Source organism: Peromyscus maniculatus, chromosome 5, assembly GCF_049852395.1.
Source record: "Peromyscus maniculatus bairdii isolate BWxNUB_F1_BW_parent chromosome 5, HU_Pman_BW_mat_3.1, whole genome shotgun sequence".
In the NCBI taxonomy this organism is placed as follows: Eukaryota; Metazoa; Chordata; class Mammalia; order Rodentia; family Cricetidae; genus Peromyscus; species Peromyscus maniculatus.
Genome location: NC_134856.1, coordinates 33,986,745 through 34,013,406, shown reverse-complemented (window position 1 = coordinate 34,013,406; position 26,662 = coordinate 33,986,745). Strand labels below are relative to the sequence as shown.

The 26,662-nt window shown below is 40.8% G+C and overlaps 1 protein-coding gene across 9 annotated transcripts in view; it reads right to left on the bottom strand.

Moving 5' to 3' along the window:
- Positions 1-26,662, bottom strand: part of Large1 (LARGE xylosyl- and glucuronyltransferase 1) — a 513,859-nt gene that overhangs the window by 90,669 nt on the left and 396,528 nt on the right. For all 9 annotated transcript variants that reach the window (XR_013051265.1, XM_042277521.2, XM_042277520.2 and 6 more), the window contains one exon: positions 10,924-11,028. Coding sequence is in view for 8 of the 9 variants with exons in the window: in XM_042277521.2 (XP_042133455.1) it covers positions 10,924-11,028 (105 nt within the window). In the remaining variant the exon portion in view is untranslated. The remainder of the gene's footprint in view (positions 1-10,923; positions 11,029-26,662) is intronic.

The following is a 26,662-nucleotide window of genomic DNA, read 5'->3' as shown; positions in this document are numbered from 1 at the left end:
TCTGTTAAAGTGGGGAGGCATCACTGCAGGCATGGTGTCAGGAACCATATGCTAAGAGCTCAAATCTTGAACCACAAGAACAAAGCAGAGAAAAAGCACTGGGGATGACTCGAATTTTTTAAATCTCAAAGCTGTCTCTTACTGACATACTTCCTCCAGCAAGGCCACACTAAACCTGCTCAAACAATAGCACTAACAAGGACTGAGTATTCAAACACCTGAGCCTATGTGGGACATTCTCATTCAAACTACCACAAGGGTGGAGGTAATAAAGAAAAGGGTGAAGTGGAAAGAATGGTGCTGTCTTTAAAATGAGGTTCTAGAACAAAAGGGTGGCTCATGTCTGTTTAGTAAATAGGAATCACCTGCTATGATTGGAAACTACTAAAGGAGTTGCAAATTAGAGGATATGATTTAAATCTCCCCAGGCGATTTCCATATATAGCCATAATGGCCAGGTATTGTTGTAATTTAGAAGATGGTGTAATACTACTAAAACAGTCCATATCAGTGCCAGGCATGGTGAGGCACACCTTTAATTCCAACACTTTGGAGACAGAGGAAGGCAGATCTCTGTGACTTCAAGGACAGCCTGGTTTACAAAGCAAGTTCCAGGATAGCCAGGGGCTTTTATACAGAGAAACCCTATATCAAACAAACAAACAAACAAACAGACAGACAAGAGTCCATAGTTATCTAACCTAGTTTATGGGGGGATGGGGCTGGACAAATTTCCAGAGCTATAAAACCAATCTACCAACCATTGCTATGCACTGACAGCCTAAGCGCTTAGAAGGAAGGCTTAAGCCCTGGGCCCTGTTATTTATCAGTTCTGCTAATGTATGAAACCAATTAACCTCACTGAGCCTCCATGAACTCCTCTTTAAAATGGGGATTAGATGAGCTAATGCACATGAAAGCATGCATCAAATCTAAGAGATTAGTGCCATGAACTTGGAAGGCCCCAAAGAAATCAGATACCTCATCCTATCATAGATATATCTCTGTGATCTGTGAAAACCATGTACCGAAGGACTGCTGACAATTCTCTCCATGAGAGGGAGCTTCTGGATCATACCATTTCTTCTTACCACCCACTGCATGGTGTCTGCATGTTGGGTCCCAGCTCCTGTTCTTGAGATAACACTGGCATCATGGAGATTGCCTGACTTTGCGTGGGTCAGCAGGGTAAGACAGCAATGTTTTCAGGAAAGGCCACGCCACTTGTTACTGCTATTCCAGGTTAACTGAAATGCTGAGCCAGGTATGGTTGGTTACTCAGGCCAGCATAGGTTCTGCTTTCCTTAGCCTTTGGTCAATGGCCCATAACTTCAGAGGCCTAGCCTTTACTATTGGAGGTAATCTCTCTGAGCTAAAAAAGCTGAGGCTGGCTTCCTATTAACAGTTTTTCTGCAAAAAATACTGCTTCTTTTGCAATAAAGAGACCATGTACCTAACACAGACAGCAAACAAGGAAGTGTCAAATCTAAGGGGTGAGTATTTACATATAATATACCCATTTAATTGTGAAGTGGTATAAAATTAAATTTTTCATAACATTTGATACAGAAGTGTCTTCTATTAAAAACTATTGTATATCAATATACAACCAAACAAACATGGCTAATAAAGGAATTTATACATTATTGACTATAATTGGGATGGGGAAAACTTAGGAAAAACAGTACTACCAGCTAATGAGAAATAAATTATTGTCATCAAATGGAAAAACAATGCAGTGTTAGAAAGATACCTGTTCATATACTAAATGAATGTAGAAAGATATTCACTATTTTATTTTTAAATAAATAGAGCATATACCATAAGAAGATGCAGATACCAATGGAAGCAGATAATTGCCTACATGGAAAATCAAAAGTCAAGAATGACCAAGAAACTGCAGACAGCTTTGTCAGGCATGTGAGGGGCAGAGGGATTTCACAGTTCACTGTTTACCAACTGGCTTCCGGGGGGGGGGGTGGTGGTGGTGGTGGTGGTGGTAATGATTTGTGGTGTTTACTGATTCCCATGGTGTGAATATTCCCACCACCATAGATTCTGAACTACCAAACAAAGATGGGAAGATGGCCAGTACACCCTTTAGGTTTTTTTGTTTTGTTTTTTGTATTGGAGTAGGGGTCAAGAAAGGATGATTCTCAATGAGTAAACTTTCTCCTATGCAGGATGAATATATTCTAGGAATGTGCTGTACAACACACTGCCTGTGGTTAATAAACACCATCACAAAACAAAGTATGCTATTTTGTTATAATAAAATGCAGTTTGGGAATGCTGCTGCTATACAATTGCAAGAAAGCATGTGGGTAACCTGTTGCTAACGAAGGATTTGATGAGAACGCAGGACTCTGTTTCAGATGTAGAAAACAAGCTGTGTATGTCATACAGCTCCATGGTACCTATATCCTCTCACATATTTCTCAGCATTATCAGGAATACTGCCTTTCTTTCAGGAATATATTGGCTACAGTCTGAATGTTTTTGTCTCCAAATTCAGAAGTTGAAACTCCAACCACCCAAGTGATTACTGAAGTCTTTGGGAGGTAGTCAGGATGTAAATAGAAAATAGAAGAACTCCTTCATCCTTTTTTTTTTTTTCAGGGAGGATACAGGTAGAAGGTGCTAGGCACAAACCAGACAGCAGCCCTGGCCAGGTGTTGAATCTGCCTGTATCTGACATCCTGGCCTCTGAATGAAGAGAAATACATTCCTGTTGTTCATGGTATTATACAGCAGTATGAATGTACCAGGACATCATTTAGTATTCTTAACTCACAGTGGAAAACAGAGGGTATAGAGAAGTGACCTGGCTATTCTCTATCAGGCTATACAAGGACTAATGCAGAAGCCTGGAGGATGGGACAGCACCTGTGCTCCAGGCCCACAGATGCTCTCATGCCTCTGTATCTGAGACTGAAGGCCCAACTCAGCTGGATGAGTCTTGTTTTTGCATTTTGTTTCTTCTTGTTTCACCTTTCTGTTCAGCAGGTGGCAGCCTTGTAATTTACTTAGCAAAAAGATAGGAAAACATAAGACTCTGAGGCCAGAATTTTCCAGAAAATGGAATCAAGTATTAAAAAAAAAAATAGTTCAGGATATAAGAATTGGGGCTGGGGGTGGGTTGCACTGAAGGCCAGACTCAGAAAGCCTTGAGTTAAATGCATACTCTCAGAGGTCATGGTCCTGGGGAAGCAATGGTGAACTTCAGGAACAGTGGCTTTTGCTCATCAAGATATCATTACAATGTGCAGCTACAGAAACTCTTTAGTGGCTGATTTTAATTAGGGGCCTCCTGTGAGGTCTGGGGCGAGGAGGCTCTCACTTGTTAGGCTGCTCACTAAAGTGTTTCATAAGACCTAATGATGCTGAAGTTTTGAAAATGTGGTGGTTAAGTGCTCTGGGCCCAATGATGGGTGCTTTGCACAGCATTTACAGCTGTTTTAGTCAGTGCTCTATTGCTGTGAAGAAATGCCATGACCATGGCAACTCATAAAAAGAAAGCATTTAATTGGTACTTGCTTACATTCAGAGGCTTAGTCCATTATCAGCATGATGGGAAGCATGGCAACATGAAGACAGACATGGTGCTTGAGAGGTAGCTGATAGTTCTACATCCAGATCAGTAGACAGCAGGAAGAAAGAACCACATTGGTCCTGGCTTGAGCATTTGAAACTCCAAAGCCCACCCCCAGTGACACACTTTCTCCAACTAGGACATACCTCCTAATCTCTGTCAAGTAGTGCCACTCCCTAATGAGCAGGAATTTAAAAAAATGGGCCTATGGGAGGGCATTCCATCACAGGAGCCACAGCCTAGAGATGAAAACTTGGCTTAGGGACAAGACATAAACTGAGAATCAAAGGGAAAGGGGGTGTTGGGTACAATCAGGTTTTCCCAAGAGTCAGGAGGGAAACTATTGTTTCACCCTCCCCCAATCTGATGGAAAGGGCTGAACTGAATTTAGCATCCAGACTACAGATTTGCAGAGCTACCCCCCTCACTGCTAATCTGCCAAGTAACTCTGATGGCATGTGAGATTCCCATCCCTCACTCCAAACTGCTGTACCAGGAGTCTTGGGCATCATTTATCCAGTGTTCACTGTGTTTCCCTTTCATGCAATTCTTCCAGAAACCCTGTGAGTCTTATTAGAAAAGGAAAGCCAGCAGAAGGAATTTGCCCAAAGCTATTCAATGAGTCATGGGCAGATGCAGCGATTGCTTGGGTTCTGTGCAACTCCCCTTGTACTAGGCACAACAGTTCTTGGCAAGTGCTAGAACCAGGTGCGTTTCACAGAGTAAAGAACTGGGGCTCACAGAACAGGCTGTGATATGCAGGAGTGACTGAGTGATCGAAGCAATAGAGAAGGGTGTGGCTCCTTATGTTCTCACTTAGATATTTGAGGGGTGGCCAGGTAGAAAGATAAGGGGCGTATATATTCCATAATAACCCACAGGGAGAACTGAGGCCAGAGAAGGCTCTGCTTTATGAGGCAGAGTAGACAAGCTATGGGAAAGGTCACAGACTCATAAAGTTTAAGTAGACAGAAGCAGTTGTGTGATGGCACTGCTAAGTGTGATTCCAGCTGGCTGTACATAACTTGGAAGTAGGGGGCATTACATTCACAATGATCTCAAGATAGATTATGGGACCACTATGGCTTTGCACTGACGTAACATTGTTGGACATCAACAACATTACCGACTCCTAGGTCCTAAAGAGGCCTTCACCTGCCAAGTCCCAAGGAGAATGGACATTCACGTTTATGATTGCATGTAGTTGTTCTAAATATTGAAGCCTGAAACTCTTATGGCTTATTAAGTTTAAATTGGTTATTAACTGATGGCTTTGACAGACACTGAGTTTAAAATCCAAATGAAGGGCTCACAGGACTCCCTGTCATTTGATATTTTGCCAAGAGTGTTCATGACTTTTGAAGGATAAAAATTTCTCACACATGCCAGTGCCCACTCATGGCATCTGGATGGCTAGCCATATCTGTACTTCACATAATGGTAAAGTTTGCTCTAGTCTTGAATACAGGCAAAGAAGCTCCTGACCATATCATTTGGTTGCTGCTGCTGCCACACTTATGCTGAATGAATGAGTGAGTGAATTTCATATAAGCCTACTTTCTCTGGGTGTTAATTATTATAGAAATCATCCAATTACAATATTTCTTCCAAGTATGGAGATTAATAGGAGAGATAAGAAGAAATGAAGAGACATGCCCAAATTTTGAAATGCCGGACATTGGAAGTAGAGGTAAGTGTCAGGTGATACCTATGTATCTGCTGATCCCATTAAGCTGTTTGTTTCAGTTATTTGGCAAGTTACCAGCTGGTTTGTCTTTCTGACTCCGTGCCACGGAATGTACCATGTACTGTCTAACTTATTGCATAATACTTTCCATTTCTTTCTATTCCAGGGCTTGCTCCAGTCTCAGAGGTGAGTCAGCCCTTGAATGCCCCAGTTTTCTTATTCTGAGGGTTAGGAGGTTTCCTGGAGAAGTTCTCTCTCTCCCCAGAGAGCCAGGCCTCCATCTGCCTGTCTCTGGCTTAATTCAGGAAAGGAACAAAACGTATTTTACTTTTCAATTGTTTTTAAACACACATCCTCTAACTAACATGTCCTTCATCTTAGGAAAACACAGCTTCTTCTTGGATCCTCTGTGATGTTGCACAAATAAATCCCTGTTGAACTTGAACATACTACGTAATATCCTCCCTGTCTGCCTTTCCTTTCCCCACTCTCATCCAAGTGTTTTCATCTCCCCTAACCCCCTATGCTGCTGTTTGCTTTTTAAGATAGTCACCCATCAGCATATAAACAGAAGTGAGATAAATTTTAATGAGCCTGTCAAAACCTGTTTGTTTTTCCCCTTAACAGCTGAATACTGAGTGAATGTCATCTTCTTGCATCCAGGAGGTTATGCATAGACAGAGTAGTTGAGGACCTTCTGTCTCTGGATACAGAAGGTGCCTTTAAATCTACCTGAACAGTTACTGGCAAGAGCTCTGTTCTGGGAATTGCCTGGTCATCTCAGGTGCTCCAGCTCAGTGAGACATAAGCATGGAAATGAGTTGTAATAAGCTCCACAATGAGTCAGGTGTGGTGCTGACACCAGTAACTGCAGCACTCAGAAGAGGAAAGTTGAGGCAAGGACATTGCTGGCAAGCTTGAGGCCATCCTGGACTACACAGTAAGTTCTGGGCCAGCCCAGGCTACTGTGTTGAGACACTGCCTCAAACATCTCCACATCTCTTAAGGCCCTCTGTGCTTTGTGAAAGCAGATTGAGAAGGAAACAAACAAAGAGATGAAGGAAGTGGAAGCATAGCTGGATCTTTCAAGGAGAATATTTCCATTGGAAGATAACCCTAGGAATCAACCAACACGAGAAGATGACCCATCCTTTGGTGCATGGGAAGGGGTCCTGTGTGAAGCAGGTGCATGTGGCTGAATAGTACTGCCTTGAGAGTAAGAAAGTTTCTGAGGGGAAAAATGGAGCCAAATCAAGTCCCTAAAATATTCTGGCTTACAGGTACTTACAGTGACACCCTCACAAAGTTGTCCAGATTCCAACCCAAGATTATCAAGACAAGGGAGTCTGGGCTCACAATGCTGAGGAAGCTTTGCAAAAGGCAGGCCTAGGAGGCAGATCTTGCAGATCAAGCATCTCATGGTTTGTTTTTTGAGATTTTAAGAATGAAATAGAGTTGGGAAATTGATATAGGCACTAAAATATTTGATCTCTCCTTTGAACTATAGCACTAAAAGCTAAGATTTTCCAGATAGTGGGAAAAGGTGCATATGTGTATAAAAACAAGACTAGAATGAACTGAGTGCTTACCAGGCTATGCTCTTAAATAAGTTTCTTCCTAAGCAGTTGGTCTTCACGACATGAGGGTACTATTTTCCTACCTGACAAGGCAGAAAGCTAACCAAGTTGGCTAAGTTGAGTGGCCAAGCCTATAGTAAGACTCAGTGGTCAAGCTGTGGTTCCAACCCTAATGTGCTGGAGTTTGCCAGTAACATCCACAGGATGCTTTATTGGAGGAGCCTCATGGAAGACTGGAGATGGCTGGAATTCAGAGTGATCATTTTCTTCCATCAGAGTCTTCAAAATTCCCCAAACACTGTATGTCTCATCTGCTGATGTGTGGCACACTCCTTGGTCATAAAATCAAGTCCTCATGGGGAAAGCCATGGCATCTTGATGATGTACAAATCCTTTTAAATGATCACTTGGTGTCATAGCTTATTGAAAGAGATCTGTCACATCTCACAGGGCTTTTTTCTACCTTCCCTGGCCTTTCATGACCTTTCAGGCAGGGGTAAACTTACTGTCTCAACATAGTAATACATATTGAAGGTGGTTAATACACTTGTTTACTATCATGCTATGAAACAGTATATGGAAGGGTGGGAAGAACATGCCATCCTTGCCATAATAATTATTATCCATGGCTCTACTACACTTTTCTTCTTGCAAATCTATATTGGTGACAGGTGCTTTTGTTTAATGAAGATATCCATGACCTGATACTGCATCCTCAATGTGCTGTAGTTTATCTCTATGTGACATTTTCTATTAGCATAGGCCTTGAAAAACAGGAAGTCTGCACAATAGGCTTCAACTGATACTTCCCTTTCTCAACCAAAAATAGAGAGGTATCTATGTCTCTTTGAAAGCCTGGGCAACCATGAAAATCTGGATGTTTTTGCTTCCCAAAGCTAAATGCATGAAGCCTTCTCATTGGCCCACTGTGAAATCATACACAGTCCAACCTCAAATGCATTAAGAAAACAGTGCTCATGCATCTGTGGAGATGGCTCAAAAAAAAAAAAAAAAAAAAAAAAAAAAGTGCTCGCCTTGCAAGCCTGAGGACCCAAGTTAGGTACTGAGTTAGGTCCATGTAAAAAGCCATGCATGTGTGTGTGTGTGTGTGTGTGTGTGTGTGTGTGTGTGTGTGTGTGTGTGTGCGTGCATGTGCATATTTGTATTCTCAGCTCTGGGGAGGCAGACAGGCAGATTATTGGAGTTTGCAGACCAGGCAGCCTAGCCTAATCATTAAGCCCTGGGTCCTAATAAGAAACCCTGCCTCAAAAGACAAAGTGGAAGGCACAACACTGGATGTTGATTTTTGGCCTCTATACACATGAATCTGGGAGTATGTATGTGCACACACACATACAGGGGGGTGTCTCAGTTTTCTTGCTGGAAGAGAGACAATATATTCTATTAAGGACTTTGGAAGTTGTGCATCAGAAATATCCAAAGGCTTCCTATAGTGCAGTCTTGACTTGTCCACAGACTCACTGGACTCTTTAAGGGCAGAGTCCAGTATACTTCATTTTAAGAGTATTTGTGTTAGGTATGGCAGCACATACCTGCAATGTCAGAACTTGGAGGTAGAGGCAGGAGTACTATGAGTTTAAGGACAGTCTGGGATATAGCAAATTCTAGGCTGGCCTGGGGTATGTACTGAGCCTCTGACTAAAAAATTTAAAACCAAATCCAAACATAAAGTATTTGATCATGAAGCCATTCAAGTTTGAGCTAGAAAGGTCAGTAGCTAACCTTGCAGGCTTCCTTAGTTAGGATTGCACCCTTGAAATCTCTAAGCATTAATTTTTTTCAAGTACAGACAGATAAACATAGCATGAGGATTCTATGATATTAACCCGTTAGCACCTACTTCAGTATCTGACTAACATCCACCAGGCAAGAAGAGGTGCTGTCTTGCCCATTATTGAAATTCGGAAATACTTTCATACATGCTGCTCTGGTCCTCCTTATCTCCACTTCCCCATCCCTCATTGTCTCAGAGAGTCCTCAGATTCCTTTACTATCTAGCAACTACAGGGTAATTCCCAGTTCAGCAAGAAAGGACAAGCTCTGGGTCTGTGATGGACTGATGGGCATAAATAACTCTAGCTACAACCTTTGTTATGCCTAGGAGGCAAATGGAGCATAGTAGTCCTGATGCCCTGGCAAATGTCAGCAGTGGAATTTCACTCTTCTGCAAGGATGGCCTTCAACATAGGCTCCCTGGCTGGGCATCTGGCTGTTCAGACACTGATGCTGGCCTTTCCATGTCTTCTTCCAGCTTTAACCACCACTCTGAGTATTGAGTTCAGGTTTGTATCAATAGTCAAGGCAACTAGAGGTCAAACTGCAATTCAATAGGGCCTATTTCTGAACATCCACCTTCAGAAGCATGGATCACATCCTTTTCCCTTTGGATACTGGGGCCCCATGTTCAACTCTGACTTCTGTGGAGTCGTATCATCAGGTTCAGGGTTGATTTTCTAGTTTTTTTTCCCTCTAGAGTCTAAGGTCAGACTCTAGGATCTGTCTAGAGCAGCATCTTCAGGTGGAGTAGTTCCTAGACATCTGTCCCAACTCAGCATAGCTGATGTTCTCAAAAAGTACAAGCCCATTTTGGTACCTTGTTGTGGAATATTTCTTTAACTATATGGAAAGACATGTTACATTTATGTTGTGGATATTACTTTAACTACATAAAGGTGTGTTATATTTTATTATGCTGTATTTGTTTAAAAATATAAAAATGTGTTGTTTTGCCTGCCTAAGGCACCCGATTGGTCTAATAAAAAGCTAAATGGCCAATAGCTAGGCAGAGGAGGGACAGGTAGGGCTGACAGGCAGAGAGAATCAGTAAGAAGTGGAATCTAGCTCAAGAGAAGAGAGAACAAGGGAGAAAAAGAGGGAGATACCCAGGGCCAGTCAGGCAGCTACCAGCCAGCCAGCCATGGAAGAAACAGGAAAAGTAGGATATACAGAATGGAAGAAAGGTAAAAAGCCTTGAGGCAAAATGTAGATGAAGAGAAACAGGTTAAGTTGTAAGAGCTAGTGGGACAATCATAAGGCAGGACCAAATATTCATAACTAATAATAAGTTTCTGTGTTATGATTTGGGGGCTGTTACAACAAGACCTGAAATTCTTGAGCCCCAAGTTCTAATCATGATTAAAAAAATAGTGAGTACATCCTTTGAAAATAAGGATCACCTCAATGGCAATGAGTATGGAAGAAAGAGAAGGATCCAGGGGCATTTTGGAGATAGACATTGAGAAGAACTGCACTGGGGGAGAAAATAAAAGGGGGTTCTACTTTCTTTACTTATTTATTCCCTGAAGCCACGGACTGAATCTAAGGTACTTAGAATCCAGATAGCTATTGAATAAAGAATGGCTGCACAAGTGACTATCAATAACAGAGACAGAAACAAAAGAGAAGCTGCAAGGTGTGTTTTAGTAACAAAGTAGAAGAAATTACTTGATTTGAGGAATGCAGTACCTAGAACTACCAATTTCCAAATATGTCTATCTTTTCTCCTGCCACTTGCTGGGTAGGCTGTACATGGACATTTTAAAGATAAGAACAGTCAGAGGAAATATGAGTTCCTGCTGCTTTCCTCATCTATACATGGAAGACTGCAGAAAGATAAAGATTGATACGTATTGCAAGTGCGGATCCCTGTAGATCTAAAGTGCACATACAATATATAAGACAACATCTGCTCAATTAAGGGATTGAATATTGAATTTATTCCTCCAGAATGATATCTTATTTGTATCAATAGTCAAAGAAATTACAGGTCAAATTGATAAAAAATTCAATAGGCTCTCAGCATTACAACCAGCAGAGGAGCCTTCTGGAAAGACTGCCATACTTCCACAGCTCAACTGCTTTATTGCTTGCAGCATGACATGAAGAAATATAACTGGAGATGTCATGTGTGTATGACCTGTGCTCTGATGAAATCAGGAAATCAGGTGTCCTCCTCTATGCTGCTGCACATCTCCTTTCTTTTAGGAAAGGACAATGAGTCTATGCATCACTCTCTGTGGTCCCCCACCCACATTGCCATGATTTACCTGTGTTGTAGCCCCTTCCAAGGGCTGGCCATGGACGGTGATTTTTCCAGAGATTTCCAAGATACCAGTCACTCTGGTTCTCTACCAAGCCCAGGACCTGTTGCCCTGAAAAACACAGAGAACACAGATGTCTTAGAAGCTGCAGCTTAGGTATCTGGGGCTAGAGAGTACCAAACACAAGGAATAATTATGCAGATCCTCATAATAACAGCTCGCATTCATTGGGGGCTTTCATTAAGTGCTAGGTCCTGACCTGAGTGTTTAACTTGCATTAACATTTCATTCTTACAACTAGGCAGCTGCTTTTATGATCTTTATTTTACAGAGAAGAGACAGCTTCCCAGAATGTTTAATTACCTTGTTCAAGGTCATCTATTTCTGATAAAGCCAGAGTCCCCAACCATCCATCCATCTACCCAAACAATCATCCATCCACCATGTATGTATGGTTGCATTTCATTTCCTAAATCATGGGACATGAAGTATATCTTTATGTCCTAAAATACTAATCTTCAAGCATTCCAATTTGATATTTTCCATTGTATATTAATTTATTGGCTTTCTGTAGGTTTTTTTTTACATCAAAGACTAAGGAATTATCCTTGTTTGATGAGATGAGAGCCCATAGTGAAGAGCCACTCTGTGACCAGCTCCTCACAGTGCTTCTGTTCTTACTACTTCTTAAATACATCCATGTCAATAAGCACCACCATGTCAATGCAATAGTGTCATCTGGAGGGATAAGTACTCTTCTGTTCCCATAGTCAGCCTTGTCTCTGGTGGAACATAACATTTCAGGTGGGTTAGTTTTATAGTCCATCATTTAGGGTGGTATTTCTAAGGTGTCATTAATCATATTTGGCTGTGTCTAGTAAGTGTAACCCATCACTAAGGGATGTGTGTTTGGAATGTAGCATACACACACACACAATTCTAATGTAAGACATCAGTAAAAGGTGTCTTAGAATTACCCCTGCCATTTTATTGACTGGGAAATGAGGCTCTCATACAACCAGTGACTAATACAAGTGCTGATGGAGCTAGTATGTAAATCTGCATTTGTCTGTCATCAAGATTCTTTTCTTTTCAAAGCGTTAGTGATTAATCTTATAACAAATGTTTGAAGCAGGTATCATCAATCCATATTTCACAGAAAGAGAAACTGAGGCTTAGGGACTTTAAATGATTTACTAACAGGCACACAAGTAGCCATTGATGGCTTTCACAGCTAACCTGAAGTGAAACTTCTCATGCTGTTGGACAATCAAAGAAATAAAGGGCTTTCTAACCAAATGAACACCCAGAAGCATGCTAACAAAACACAGCAGTACTGTTGGAACACAATTCTGGGTGATACAGAACCTCCTTGATATGATGACAGGTCTCTGAAATGATGGTGCAAAGGTTTGGTATAATTTAATTGACCAATTTATTGAGGTGCTAGCTAGATCATCATCACAGCACAAACACATATATTAGAGGCATGGGAAAAATACTAATGCCCATTTTGTCAAGGTTTGGGATCACATCCCAAACTTGAAGAATCCTATCAAATATTATATACTCAATTTAAGGAGTACAAGAGCCAATCAATGCCTTAGGCCATAACCTTGGGGTTTGGTGCAAAACAACCAATTCAAAAAGGCTTGGCCCCCTTAGCGGAGAAGTTGTAAATGGAATCCTGGCACTAGAGAACAATTTGGTAACCTTACATGGAGCATGGGACAAAGCCAAAATAGTCCTTGGGGGTGATGGCTTATGCTAATTAAGGAACCTGGGTTAGTATCACCAATAATTTTGGATTGATAAAGAGCATCAAAAACTCAGACTTGACAAAGGTGTGGTGGTTTGAATGAGGAATGCCCTCACATAGGCATTTGAAAATTTGCTCACCAATTGGTAATGCTGTTTGGAGAGGTAGTACAGCCTTGCTGAGGGGTACATCACTGAGGGTGGGTTTTGAGAGATTTTAGACTAGCCCTACTTCTGCTTCTCTCTCTGCTTCATGTCTGTGGTTGAAGATGAGATCTCTTAGCTTCCTGGTCCTGATCACATTCCTGCTGCTTGCTATCACACCTTCCTGCCATGATGAACTTTTATCTCCCTGGAACCATAAGTAAAATTAAATTCTTCTGTAAATAACTTTTGATCACGGGGTTTTAGCACAGCAACAGAAAAGTAACTAACACAGATGCCATATACTCAGGACTGACAAACAGGAAATGAGGTTTTAATGCATTGAAGATGGCTACCTGCATCTCAGGGAAGACAGACTTTGAATATTTGGAAATCCAAATTCTGTATTTTGGCACCACCCACATTTTATCTGGCCTCAACCTATTGCTTCAAATAAGTCTTCTCCTAGCTAATGCTTTATTCCAACAAAATTGTAGAGTGTTACTTGTGTTCTTGCTTCTCTCACTCACTAAGAACTCCCTCAGCAAGGACCATACTTGCACCTGCTAATCCTTACCCACAGTCCTTTCAAAGCTTATATTGAGCTTGACACTTAACACATAACCCCAAGTCTGACTATATTTTGTATTCATAGCATATGTTTTTATTTGGTACTTCCTATCAGTATTGATGCCCTCAGCTGATTTATATCCCTTAAATCACTAACTGGGTAATAAGCATACTTGCCCCTCATGTTCCTCCATTAGCAAAAGGGTAAGGTCTGGGTAATATTTCATGCACAGTAAATGTTTAACAAATGCTGGCTATATAAATGACTCTTCTGAGAGTTCCTACATGGCTTTTTTTGTGTGTGTTGTGTGCAAGTGTATGCATGTATAAGTGTGTGTATGTATAAGTGTGTGTGTGGTAGAGGTTGACATTAGATGTACTCCTGTATTGTTCTCTACCTTAAATTTTCAAATGAAGTCTCTCAATGAACCCAGATTAGCTGTTCCTGCTAGACTGGCAAGCTAGCAAGCCCTAGGGACATTCCTATCCCTGTCTCCTAGCCTTCTTATAGATGTCCTCTGCCACACTTAGACTTTTACATGAGTGTCAGGATTGAATTCAGGTTCTCATGCTTGAATTTCAAGCACTTTACTGACTGACCTATTGTTCTCATCCCCATAAAGCACTGTCAATGCACCCAATACATCCTCCCCAAGTCAATGGTTTCTTTTCTTTCCTTTATTTTTGCTATACTAGGGATTGGACATAGGCTTCTATGTATGATATACAAGTATTCTCCTAATGTTAAATACCTCCCTTAAGCTTAGAAATAGGCTCCTGAGCTACAATATAAAAATCAATAGCTAGTGTAAGGCTATGTCCTTCTGCTGTTCCAATCCCAAGAGGAGGGACCTCCTGCCCTGTTTTTAGTAACTTTCTCTCCCATGAGTGTGAATGAACTAACTGGTGAGTTTGAGAAAACTAAGCTTACCAGTTTAGCTTCCTCTTAGCCCTTCTTCCTCTTTATTCCTTCTTGTCTGGCCCTTCTTCCTTTGTGTGTCACTGTGTGCACTCAACGTGCTCTTCCATCTCTAGGTTTTATAGGGCAGCCCCATCTTGACAAGGACCTCACTATTCAGGGAGCCCTGCAAAAGGTGAGCAATTATAACTATGGGCCTAAATGTTAAGGAGACACATCATAGATGCACATTAGCATCATCTTCATCAATAATACAAGGTGATACTTTGCTTTCACTCCTTTATGTCTGAGCAAGTTAGTGTGTGGTATGTGTGGGTGTGTGGTTAATCTCTTGAGTATTCTCACTCTCTTAGATATCAACATGTCTGAGCATCAACTCTCACCCTGGTGCCTTGTAATTTAAATTACCAAATCATTTCCTATATAATTCATATGTACACTGAAAACAAATTATTGATGTGTCTAAAAGGTTAGTTTCTGCCCTAGTGTTAGGTTCATCTGCAGGGCTTGACATACAGTTAGCTCATGCAATGATGTCCACATTCAGCTCACAAACCAGCAGAATTATCCAGTACTACACATGCTTTACTTTATTTTAATGTGTATGGATGTTTTGTGTAGACATGCTTGTACCATGTGGCCATGGAGGCCAAAAGACAGTGTTAGATTTCCTGGAACTGGAGTTATAGTTGTGAGCTACTATGTGAGTTCTGGGAATCAAATCTGGGTCCTCTAGAAAAATAGTCAGTGCTCTTAGTCACTGAACTATCTCTTTAGCCCCAAGTATTGTACTTCTTGAACACAGTTAAGAGAATATAGATGTGAGAAAATTGTAAGGAGTAAAATCCTGCTTTCTCCACTTCACAGATGTGTGACTGAGGAAGTTACTTAACCTCTCTGTTTCTTTCTTGAGACATCTGGGAAGAGAAGTTAAGAAGTAGATATATCAGAATTAGATTTTACACGCGCCCCCCCCCCAGGTCTAAGGTAATTCATGTTTACTCAAATTACATTACTCAGAAATATCTCAAAAGAGAAGCCAGAGAGATAGCTGGTGCTTAAGAGCACTTGCTGTTCTTGCAAAGAACCAGTATCTGATTCCCAGCACCTGAACAATGGCTCACAACCATCTATAATTCTATAGTTCCAGGAGTTCTAATGCCCTCTTCTGGCCTTTGTAATCACATGGTATACAAACATACATACATACATACATACATACAAGCAACCATTCATACACATAAATTAAAGAAAAATAGCAAAATGTCCCTTTGGCAACTGGTGGTACATTATAAAAGTTCCCTGGTGGCCTGTGCTACCCTATGTAGCCAGATTGCCCATCTCCTCCATTTGGTCCCTTCCTGAGCTGCTGAGGCTCTGGTTCAGTCTGATATCTGCTGAGGATTTGCTTGGTGTCAGACAACACACAAAGTATGAAGGAATTAAATACAAATAAAGTGTAGTCCTTGACCCAGAGGCAGTTAGATGAGGAGAAAGATAAATAGTTATGAAGCAATAAGATACCTGAGTGACAGAATAAGTTGGAGGAATGGCAAGGAGAGATTAATTAATTCTGTGTAGAGTATGGGGGAAGCCTGTCTGACACTTGATGTGTCCATCTATCATGTCCCTTCCTGTACAGCAGGCAGCCCCTCCTTCACACATGAAGACCTCCCAGCTCCCAGCTTCCTTCATAGCTTTTTTGCTACGTGCTATTCAGTATTATCCATCTAGTACAGAAGTTCCCTCTGCTGCTTAATGTTAGGGTGGGTGAGACATGCACCCAGCTCAGGACTGAATAGCAACAACATCCTGGCCTCCAGAGGCCTCTGTCCAAAGACTTAACCTTGATTATACAAACAGCTCAATGGCCTGCCATTCCATTAAGAAGTGAATTCCCTGGCAATTCCTCTGGGGAATAACATAGGCTTACACAGCATCCTAATACACTCAGCATTCTGCAGTACCTGTCTCATCTCCAAAGGAGTTATTATAATTAAACACTGTGTCTAACAGAAAAGGCTTTGTCATTGTTTTTGTGCTGGCCCTGTGGTTATGATTAACTATGCTGTTCTCAGTCTTCCCTACTCTAGGCACATGCTAACTTATGAAAATGAAGCTGTCTTCTTGCTTATTCATATATCAACAGTAACAACCAGGCAAGAGCAAACAAGCTTGCTATACTGTTGGGACTCTGCTGCTGGTGTCACCAGCCATCAGATGAATGGCTCCAGGCTAGGAACTCCCCATCTCCCTCTTCTGCACCTACTGGCACCAGGCAGGCCTTCTGCTATTAGGTTAGGGGAGAAGAGAGGAGTGAAGAGGGAGAGTCAGAGAGGTATTATGCTACTTACAGCACATGGGAATGTGAGGCTCAACAATTGTTCTCTTGCTGTAAGGAAGGAAACATGACCATGACAAAGACAGGGGGATATATGTACTAATTAATTAATGCTATTAGTATACATTCATTGTAAAAAGTGAAGGGCTTCATAAAAACATTTTCATTAAAGTATATGATGCATGTTAACCATATTCACCTTCCATTAAGCTCTCCTGTCCTTCGTTACATCTGGTAGTCCTTTTCTTCTTTACAAGGGACACACTTCTACTTTTATTCTCTATGACATTCACCCTATCTATGTATCTATCGATGTTCCCATCTCCCCATCCATCCATCCATCCATCCATCCATCCATCCATCCATCCATCCATCCATCCAAGGTTCCACATTTGAGAGAAAACACACAGTTAACAGACCACATTTCTGATGGTCATTATTAATAATTTCCAGGTTTTCCTATAGAAGGACTAACAGTATTTGCATAGGAGGGATATATAAAATATAGCCCTGTTACCTCCACCCTACCCTGCTGGGCCTGGCCTCACGCTGATCTACCTTCTTAAAACTTTAGCTTCTGTAATACTGTTTTCCCTTTAAACACTTACCATGTCTTTTCCATGGGCCCAGACATCAGTCAGAATCCCCTGACTGTGCTGATCCCTCCTGAATTCCTTTCCTTGGTTCCTTTTTCTTCTTGCTCTAAATTTTACACATGGGTAATAGGATCTACTCTGATGGCTTCAAATACCACTGACTAGAAGAGCCTTACTGATCCCAGCCCTTCTCCAAATTCCTTTCCTTCCTTCTATTTTATCTATTTTATTACCATCTTCATCTGGATGCTCTGCTACAGCGGGTAGCTGTTTGAGCCATGACCTGAGGCATGACCCCTAGTGAGGCAGCAGGTAGCTGCTACATACCTGCACCTTGGTTGTGGCCGTCAGGGACCCTTAAGACCTGGGATGCACATATGTGCTCTCTGTACCTTGTGGATTTTGGGTGCTGAGATGGACCAGGGCAGAGCTCGCCAGAGCACACCTTGGAACTTGCCTCACCCTTCCAGGACCCTGCTACAATCCCTTATTTCTGTCTTGTGAGTTACCTCCCCCCAAAATTCCTTTGATCATTAAGCTGATTCCGTGGATTGATAGTGATTTAGTCGCATTACTCTGCAGTGACCTTAAACAAAAGATGACCAAAATCCAGTCTACAATCCTTTTCTCTTCTATATTGGTCTCTTCTCTCATATCACCCACCCACACCCGCCCCCCGCCCCGAATTCTTCATACCCTCACCATAATAGAAACCAATTCAACTGTCCCAATTTGTATGTCTCTGATTCATCTCTTTTCCTGATCCATATTGCCTTCATCATCTCTGAATTACCTCAATAAATTTGAGTGTGATCATCTTTTCCTCAGGACAGCTTTTACCACTCCACTCTGATGATTTCACTTCCTTGATTAAAATCTCACATGCTCTTGGGGTACAATACAGTATTGATGGACAGATGAGTAGATACCACACCTCATACCCGGAAAAGGTCTAGCCTACACAGAAAAAATATTGCAGATCACTGCTGCACATCAAGCAAGATGTGCTTGCTTATATCATCACCAGGTGAATGTTAAAATGTTAAAACTCAACAATGCCCTACAACATCATATTTATTCTTATATGCTATTTTTGGATAGAAACTATCATAGGCCATTGAATTGCATGCCCCAGTGCAGGATGTCTATAATAAGAAAAACATTTATAATAACTACCATTTACTAACCAGCCCGAAAGAACAGTGACCCTGCCCCAGGTGCCCCTAGTATGTTGGTGTAAAATAATAATCCTGAGAAGATATGCACAAAAAGGTATTTAAACATCTGGAGTCCCTGATTAAATAAAAAGGACAAAGGGAGTGGATTACCAGCAGTTCTTCTCTCTCTGAATCCAGACTGTGGACATAATGTGACAGCATCTCACATACATTACAGTTAGAGCTGCACTTGCTGACATATATTCTCTGTCATAATGGAGTATATCCCTCAACAATGAGCCAAAAGAAACCCTTTCTTCCTTAGGTTGCTTTGTCAGATACTTTGCCATAGCAACCAGCAATCTTTTATTTTCATGTATTCACTGCCCACTACTGATTTCACTGGGAGGGTACACCTCGAAGATCCTGAGCTCTAAGGCTGAAGCTGATTCCTCTATAAGGAACTCGAATCTTTATTGTTTGGAAAGTTTGAAAGAAGAAAGATTAAAAGAGAGATTTGGCTTGTAAGTGAGATGACCAGGAGCCACTAAAGTTCACCAATGCAGAAAGGAGCTACTTTGTCTGCAAGAAGCTTCCAGGAATGGGACAAGTTCAGACAGGCTACAGGATCCAACTCTCATGCCCCTGGCTAAGAAGTCCTTTCCTTCACTGGCATTAGAGCCTACTTCTTCAGGATTCCGGCATAATTGCTTAAGACCAGTCAAGAAATCCAGGTGTGTGGACTAAAAAAAACTAATGGATTCTTAGACCTTCCAGTCATAGACAGTCATTGTTGGATTAGCTGGACCACAGCAGCAAGGATTTACTGAGTTTCTACTCTGCACCATGCTTTTCTGACCACAAAGAACACAACAGTGAACTAACCAAACCAGTTCCCGTGCTTCTGGACTGAGGTCTGCATAGAACTGCACAGGTCCTGCTTCAAATGTCACTGGGATAGCTTCTTTCTGGGTGAGTCTTTGAATAGTCACTTCATAAACAGCAGCCCCCTGGATTCTAATATACAGTAGGTTTGGGGTGTCAAACCTCAGGCCTTGTAGGAGGGAGGGTACATGTATGTAATGAGCAGAAGACCAGACTTGATGACATGGATGATCGTTTTCACCTTTTGGTAGTTATTCTTGATTATCAACTTGACTACATTTGGAATTAACTAAAATCAAGATGACTGGGTACATCTGTGAGGGATTTTTTACTCAATTAAATTATATGAAGTGTGAAGATCCACTTCTAATCTGGATCTTTGGGAAGATAACCTTTAATCCAGAGCTTCTGAAGTTGGAAAATCCACCTATAGTCTAGACCACACCTTCTCCTGGCAGTCTATATAAAGGACATGTTTCACTGCACCTGCTTCCAGAGTTCAGCTCCAGTTCTAAGCACTTTCAGATGACACACACTTAGATGAGCGACAGCTTAGTAATTGCTCTGGAAGAATCTTCTTTGAGAGATGTACTGACATTGGGACTGAGGTGAACAGAATGCCACCAGGCAAACTTCAAGCTTCTGCAAGGGAAACTAACATTTAGGAATGCAAAGTCACTGTGATGAACAAATGACTAGCTCAGCTCCACAGTCCAAGGCTTGTGCCCTAGTGTCTGTGTGTAGGTATTTTTAAGTTTGTATGTGAAATATCCCTAATAGGCTCATGTGCTTGAACATTTGGTCCCTAGTTGGTGACACTGTCATAGGAAATTGTGGAACAGTTAGGAGGTGAGGACTAGCTGGAAGAAGAGGGTCACTGGAGACAGGTCTTGAGGTTTTGATATAATCCTGGTTAGATTTCTCTTTTTGCATCCTGATCCACCCAGACATAAGCATACTTCTGTTCCCACAGCCATAAGCCATTTCTGTTGCCATGTCTTCTCCACCATTACACAATGCACCCCCTTGTGGTAGTCTATGGGAAATGTCTCCCACAGACTCAGGCAGTTGAACACTTGGTCCTCAGTGGTGCTGTTTGCCATTTGAATATGTTATGGGAAGGTGCAGCCTTGTTAGAGGAAGCATGTCAACGGGGTTGGGCTTTAAGATTTAAAAGCCTCACCCTACTTATAGTTCTCCCTCTGATTTGTTCTTGTAGTAAAAGATGTGATTCCCTCAGCTTCTTGGTCTTGCTGCCATGACTTCCACTGGGCCAACCATGAAGGACTCTTATCCGCTAGAACAATAAGACTGAATATATTCTCTTTTCCTTAAGCTATTTTTGGTAATGGTGTTTGGTTGGTCATGGTGTTTTAGCAAAGCAGAAGAAATAGAGGGTGTAACCAATACACCCCTCTAACTGTGAGCCACAATAAGTCCTTCCTCCCTTAAGTTGCTTCTTAAATTGGTATAAACTAGAAAATAATTAATTTACACACATAAACCATGGTTAAGGAAAAAACTGAAACCAATGTATTCCATTTACCAGAGGAAGAGCTTTTCATGTCACCACCATGGGCAAAGACATAAATATCAGAAAGGATGGGATACAAATTGACCAAGTGCAGCTGAGGAACCCACTGTCTCTATTTCTGTGTCTCCTGAGGTTTCATGTAAGGTTCTAAGTTCTGGAGTGTTCTCTACTCTATGGTACCCAAGTGCTCAGGCTATAATGCCTTTCAAAAGTAATCCCAGGGCACTGAAGTGAGGGTACCTCAAACTTATAGCTAGGTATGCTTTCAAGGTCAAGCAGAGACATATTTTAAATAGATGGTCTTCAAACACTTCAGAGACCTACAGGACAGAGCACTTAAGATGTTTTAATAAAATAAGGCTATTCATAACAGTGAGATACGTATGTGCCTGGCCCCCCAATCTACTTCATAAATGGATGATGGGCATCAAAGAACCTCCATATGGAGTTTGCTTTCATTTGTTGCAAAGTTAACCACTGGGCAAAGAAACTGTCCTTGCCTCTACTGCTGACAGAATGTTGTCCAAATTGGACAAGCAGGACATGAAAGAAGGGAACTTCTGAATGCCAATACAAAGTAGGACAGTCCTTCAAAACTGATGCTTCACAGAAAAGTCAGCTATTCTAGAAGCATGGACTGAAGATGGATGTCCCAACATTGCAGAGGAACTTTGGGTGACTGTCCAGGCAGCAAGATGTCTCCATCATTTCTATAGTTTGGGAAGTGGCTTGTTCTGCACTTCCTGTTTATTCAGGTAATATTTTATCCTTCTTGGGTCTCTGATGGGGTTAAAGATTAGACAGTTACACCATTTTTGTTACCAAATTCAGAAACTCATAAAGGAGATGCAAAATTTATAAGGTTGAGAGGCATAAAAGCTTAAGTTGTTAATCTAAGAAAACATTTTAAAGCCTAAAAAAATAGTTTTAGGATGATAATACAAGTTATGCTAGAAAGTGATTTAGATATAAAACTTTAGATTCATCAAGATAGGATAGATATTAGAGTATTTTAGTAATTCTTTTGTCTGTATTCCCAGCTCCCAAATAATGACTTGGAGAATTCTTATTAATTATAAAAGCTGTGACTTTAGCTTAGGCTTGTCTCAACTAGCTCTTATAACTTAAGTTAATCCATTTATATTAATATATGTTCTGCCACATGACATTACTTCTCTTCCATCTTCTACCTCCTGCTTCTTCTCTTGGTCTTGCTGGCAACTCTGCCTTTCTTTTTCCCAGAGTCCTCTCTGTCCGAGAAGTGCTGCATAATCTCTTCTTGCCTAGCTCATACAGTGTACAAATATTCCACAACAGAGTATTTTCTCCAAATACGCCAAATACAAATGGACTAGATATTGTGAATGCAATTCTTACCTGATAATTGTTCTTATTCTATGTAGTTTTATTATGTTAGAGTTAAATTCTTTCCTTTTTATTTGGAGAAATGGGGTGGGGGTTGTGGGATATTTGTACATTGTGTGAAGATATATTGCTGTGATTGGTGTAATAACGAGCTGAATGGCCACTAGCTAGGCAGAAGGAGATTGGGTGGGACTTCTGGGGACAGAGAGGACTCTGGGAAAAAGAAAGGCAGAGTTGCCAGCAAGACACGGAAAGGAAATAGGAGGTACAAGATGGAAGAGAGGTAACACCGCATGGCAGAACATATATTAATATAAATGGATTAATTTAAGTTACAAGAGCTAGTTGAGTCAAGTCTAAGCTAAAGGCAAACTTTCATAATTAATAATTAGTCTCCTTGTCATTATTTGAAGGCTGGCAGTACTGACAAAAAGTATTGTCATACTTGGGTGTCATTCCCAAGGTATCTTATTCATGTGGCAAAATACTCTTAAATCTAAAATAATCTTATTCAAAAAAGCTAATTCTGGTCCTAAGTATTTGGGAACAACACACACACACACACACACACACACACACACACACACACACACACACACACACACACAAATGTCTATTGAGTCAATTAGAGAATTCTTTTTCTGAAAGAAAATGTTAGGTGTGTGTGTGTGTGTGTGTGTGTGTGTGTGTGTGTGTGTGTGTGTATGCATGTGGGCACTGTTCCTTAAACACTGTCTGTCTTATTTTATGAAGCTCTCACTGTCCTGGAGCTTGTCAAATAGAATTTGTGTAATTGGCCAAGCACCAGGGAATTGCTATCTTTAAATGTCCAGTACTGGGATTATAAGCATGCACTACCATGTCTGTTTAATATACACGTACCAGAGATCAAGCTTGGTTCTTCATGCTTACGAGGCAAGTATTTTAATGAGCTGTTTTCTCAGCCTAACTTTGCTTTTCTCTTAACTTTGGTTCCAGGAAGCTCTTAGCTCAACTTCAAATTGTGTAGAATACAAGGATTCTTGCACATAAATTATTTTATCTTTTCTTACTGATTGCCTTTGTAAGATTAAGTGGACTGTTCATGAATAATAGAGAAAAGAGAGTTTGTATAACTCAAGTACTGTGATATTCTATTTCTGATTCCTTCTTACATGATCTTTGACTGTTATTGTTTTAAAAACTATTGCACATCTCTAGTCTCTTTGTGATCTAAGGACAAGCAGACTCCCATCCCCACTATAGAAGTTTGAAAGTGTTTTACACTTCAGCTCTTGAGATGTTATGCTTTTTTTTTTAAATTCATAACTTGGACAGTTACATATCTTGATATATTCTCCCAATTGCAATTAAAATTACTCCACCTTCTATGACCACAGTTAATAAAGTTACAACTCAAGCATAGAAATTTCCCTTTACTCAGGGGATCACAGAGAAGCCAGGACCTTGATGGTAAGTTTATTCTGCAGTACCGCTGAGTAGCAGCTGGGCAGGCCAAACTTTTGCTGTCTGTTTCTACCAGTCCATCAATGTTCAGGCTCCAACCTTCTCCCTAGAATGACTCAGCTCTGATCTTACATCCAGAGGCCCAAGTTCTCCCAAATCATTCTCAGCAACCCAACCCATTATAATCCCTTCAGAGAATGGAAATACCATCTACCCATCCCTTTCCATTGCATTTTGAATGTACACCAGGGACTGTTTTAATTTTACTGTGTTTAATCATCAATGCACTTGTTGTGAGAGAACACAAACAATTAGATTCAATAGAATTGAAATCAATATTGAAATTCAGTAGAATTGAAATCGACCTTTGAAGGGGTCCCCACAAGTATAGTACAGGGAAACAAACTGAGCAAGGAGATAAGAATGAAAACATGATGCGGACTGACTTCATCAATCTGGATCAGGCTTCAAGGAGTCTAATGTCAGGAGGTTCATTGTCAGCATATTTAAACCACAGTACAATTGGGGAAAAGGTTTCCAGGCAACAATCATTCCAATTCCACTTGCACAATAAAGCTTAAGGTGTGAGTACATAGAAACTATTTTACAAAGTATATGTGACCATGAGGGTGGGTTCTAGAATCTAATGTAGTTTCTGACCCATAGCACAGAGGTCAGCAGACCATAAAGTACTTGTGACATCTATCCTAAGGATGGGTAATGGTCTAGGGAGGGGGAGAGTTGGGGATAATCATTTTGGGGAATTAAGTTGAGATCTGTCCCTTCAGATATCAGAAAGGTCACAAGGTTGTTAAAAACCTCCACTCTCAGCTTTCTGGTTGGAATGCAGGCATTTGGTTTTATCTCCTCCATTGAGGAGATGCCCCTACATGATTAACATTCCTGGTTTTCTTAGTGCTTCTCTGTGAGTACAAGGACCTCTGTTCCCCCAACAACCCTTGGTATCAAGTAAAGATCAATCAAGCCATAGTGAAACCGAGTCCTGTCAATGCCCCCTTGGCATTCTTTGCTACATCAACATCATTTTTGTCCCAATTTAGCAAGTGGGGTCTCTGGGCTATCTATGCTATAACTGCCTGCACTAAGATGGGACAAAAACATCCTGATTCTGTACTCTAGTGATTACATAATGTATATGTTATTTTCCATTAATTACAGACTGAGACATATTTTCACATATGTGTAGTGTATGTGTTCACATGTATGTGGGTGTGTGTGAGTCAAGCCTGAAGTAGATGATAGCTGTCTTCCTAGCTCACTCTCTATATTACTTATTGAGACAGTGTTTCTTGATAAGCCCAGAGCTCTCTGATTCCACTAGTTTAGCTAGTCAACTCTCCTCAGGGATCCCCTTTTTCTGCCTCCCTAGTGTTCGGATTACAGGTGGGCTGCCTCTCCAATCCAGCTGTTACATGAGTGCTGAAGATCTAAACTCTGGTCTTTATGCTTTCATGGACAGTACTTTATCCATGGAAGCATCTACCCAGCCCTATAGATTTTTTAAACAGTAATTATATGTAAACTAGCCATTTGCTACTAATAACAAGTCTCCCAGTACATATCATCTGCATGCCTATAAGAGATGACCAAGTACCAGAGTCTGGGAATGGTGTCGGGAAAGAGAGCATGGCTGTAGGGTTTAGTTGGATAACAAGAATAATGTCTAATGTTCTTTTTCACCATAGTATAGCTATGGTATATAGAAACTAGTTACGTACTTCAAAAGAGTTAGTAGATATAATTTTTTTTTGTATTTCAATAAAACTTTATTAACAGAAAGAGGTACCTGGTAGACAGAGACTATGATCTATGATATGTTTATATGGAACAATGTTTATATAGACATGATAGGCAAACATATAGATATATGAATTGATAGAAAGATGGGTAATAGTTACTGGTATGTTTTCCTTTCCATAGGCAACATGTGTTGTTACTAAAAGTTGTCTTATCTCTACATGCACCTGGGCACACAAAATAAATGAAATTGCAATTTTAAAACACTTTTGAAAAATCATATCCTATTAGGATGAATCTTAAGCTAATGGGTCATTGACCAAAATACAAATTATCTGAAAGTTTGAAATTTGGAAGACCTAATTAAGACTACTTAATTGTGGCCATCTCAAGAATATTTGTGAATCTATTTATAGTTTAGTAGATAGAAATTTGAACATTTCCAGTACAAGTAAATGATACCTGTCTCAGGTGATAGATATGCTAATAGCCTTATTTAATTATTACACATCATATACTTGTTTGAAATGGAACATTTGACCTCATAAATTTAATTGCTATGCCTCCCTCTCTCTCACTTCAGAGAGAGAGAGAGAGAGACAGAGACTGAGGTCCTGTCACCATCCATTCCTTCTCTTCTTTCCAAGGTTGTTTTTATACTAATCTTCCTATAGGACATACAGAAAACTCACAAAGAGCAGTATCCAGTGTGTTTCTATTTCCATCAGTCACTGTGTAAAGAGCAGAGGGCACCCAAACCTATTTATGACAGTTCTTGATGGTGTGATCAGTTCTCTGAGCTGGTATTACATAAATCTGTTTATTAATGGTGTTGAGAGTGACCTGTTTGTCTAAAGACCAAGTTGAATTCTTGGCAAGGGTAGGGTGCCTTGACATTAAGACATGATGATGAATTAAAGTAGTACAAGCATAGCAGATTCTGAGTTTCTGCTTTAAGAGTGTCTTCAAGGAGGGCAGCAAGATAGTTCAGTGGGTAAAGGTGCTTCCTACCAAGATTGCTGACCTGAGTTCAATCCCTGAAACTCACACAGTGGAAGGAGAGGATAGACCCCTGCATGTTGTTCTCTGATCTCTGTGCCACCATTTCCCACCAAAAGGAGTAAACAAAGAAATGTAAGAAAAGAGTATCTTTAAAGAAGAAACATTCTTTTTCTCTTTGAGATAGGCTCTCAATAACCCAGGCTCTCCTTGAACTCAATACTAACCAATGATGACCTTGAACTTCAGATCCTCCTGCCTCTGCTTCTTGAG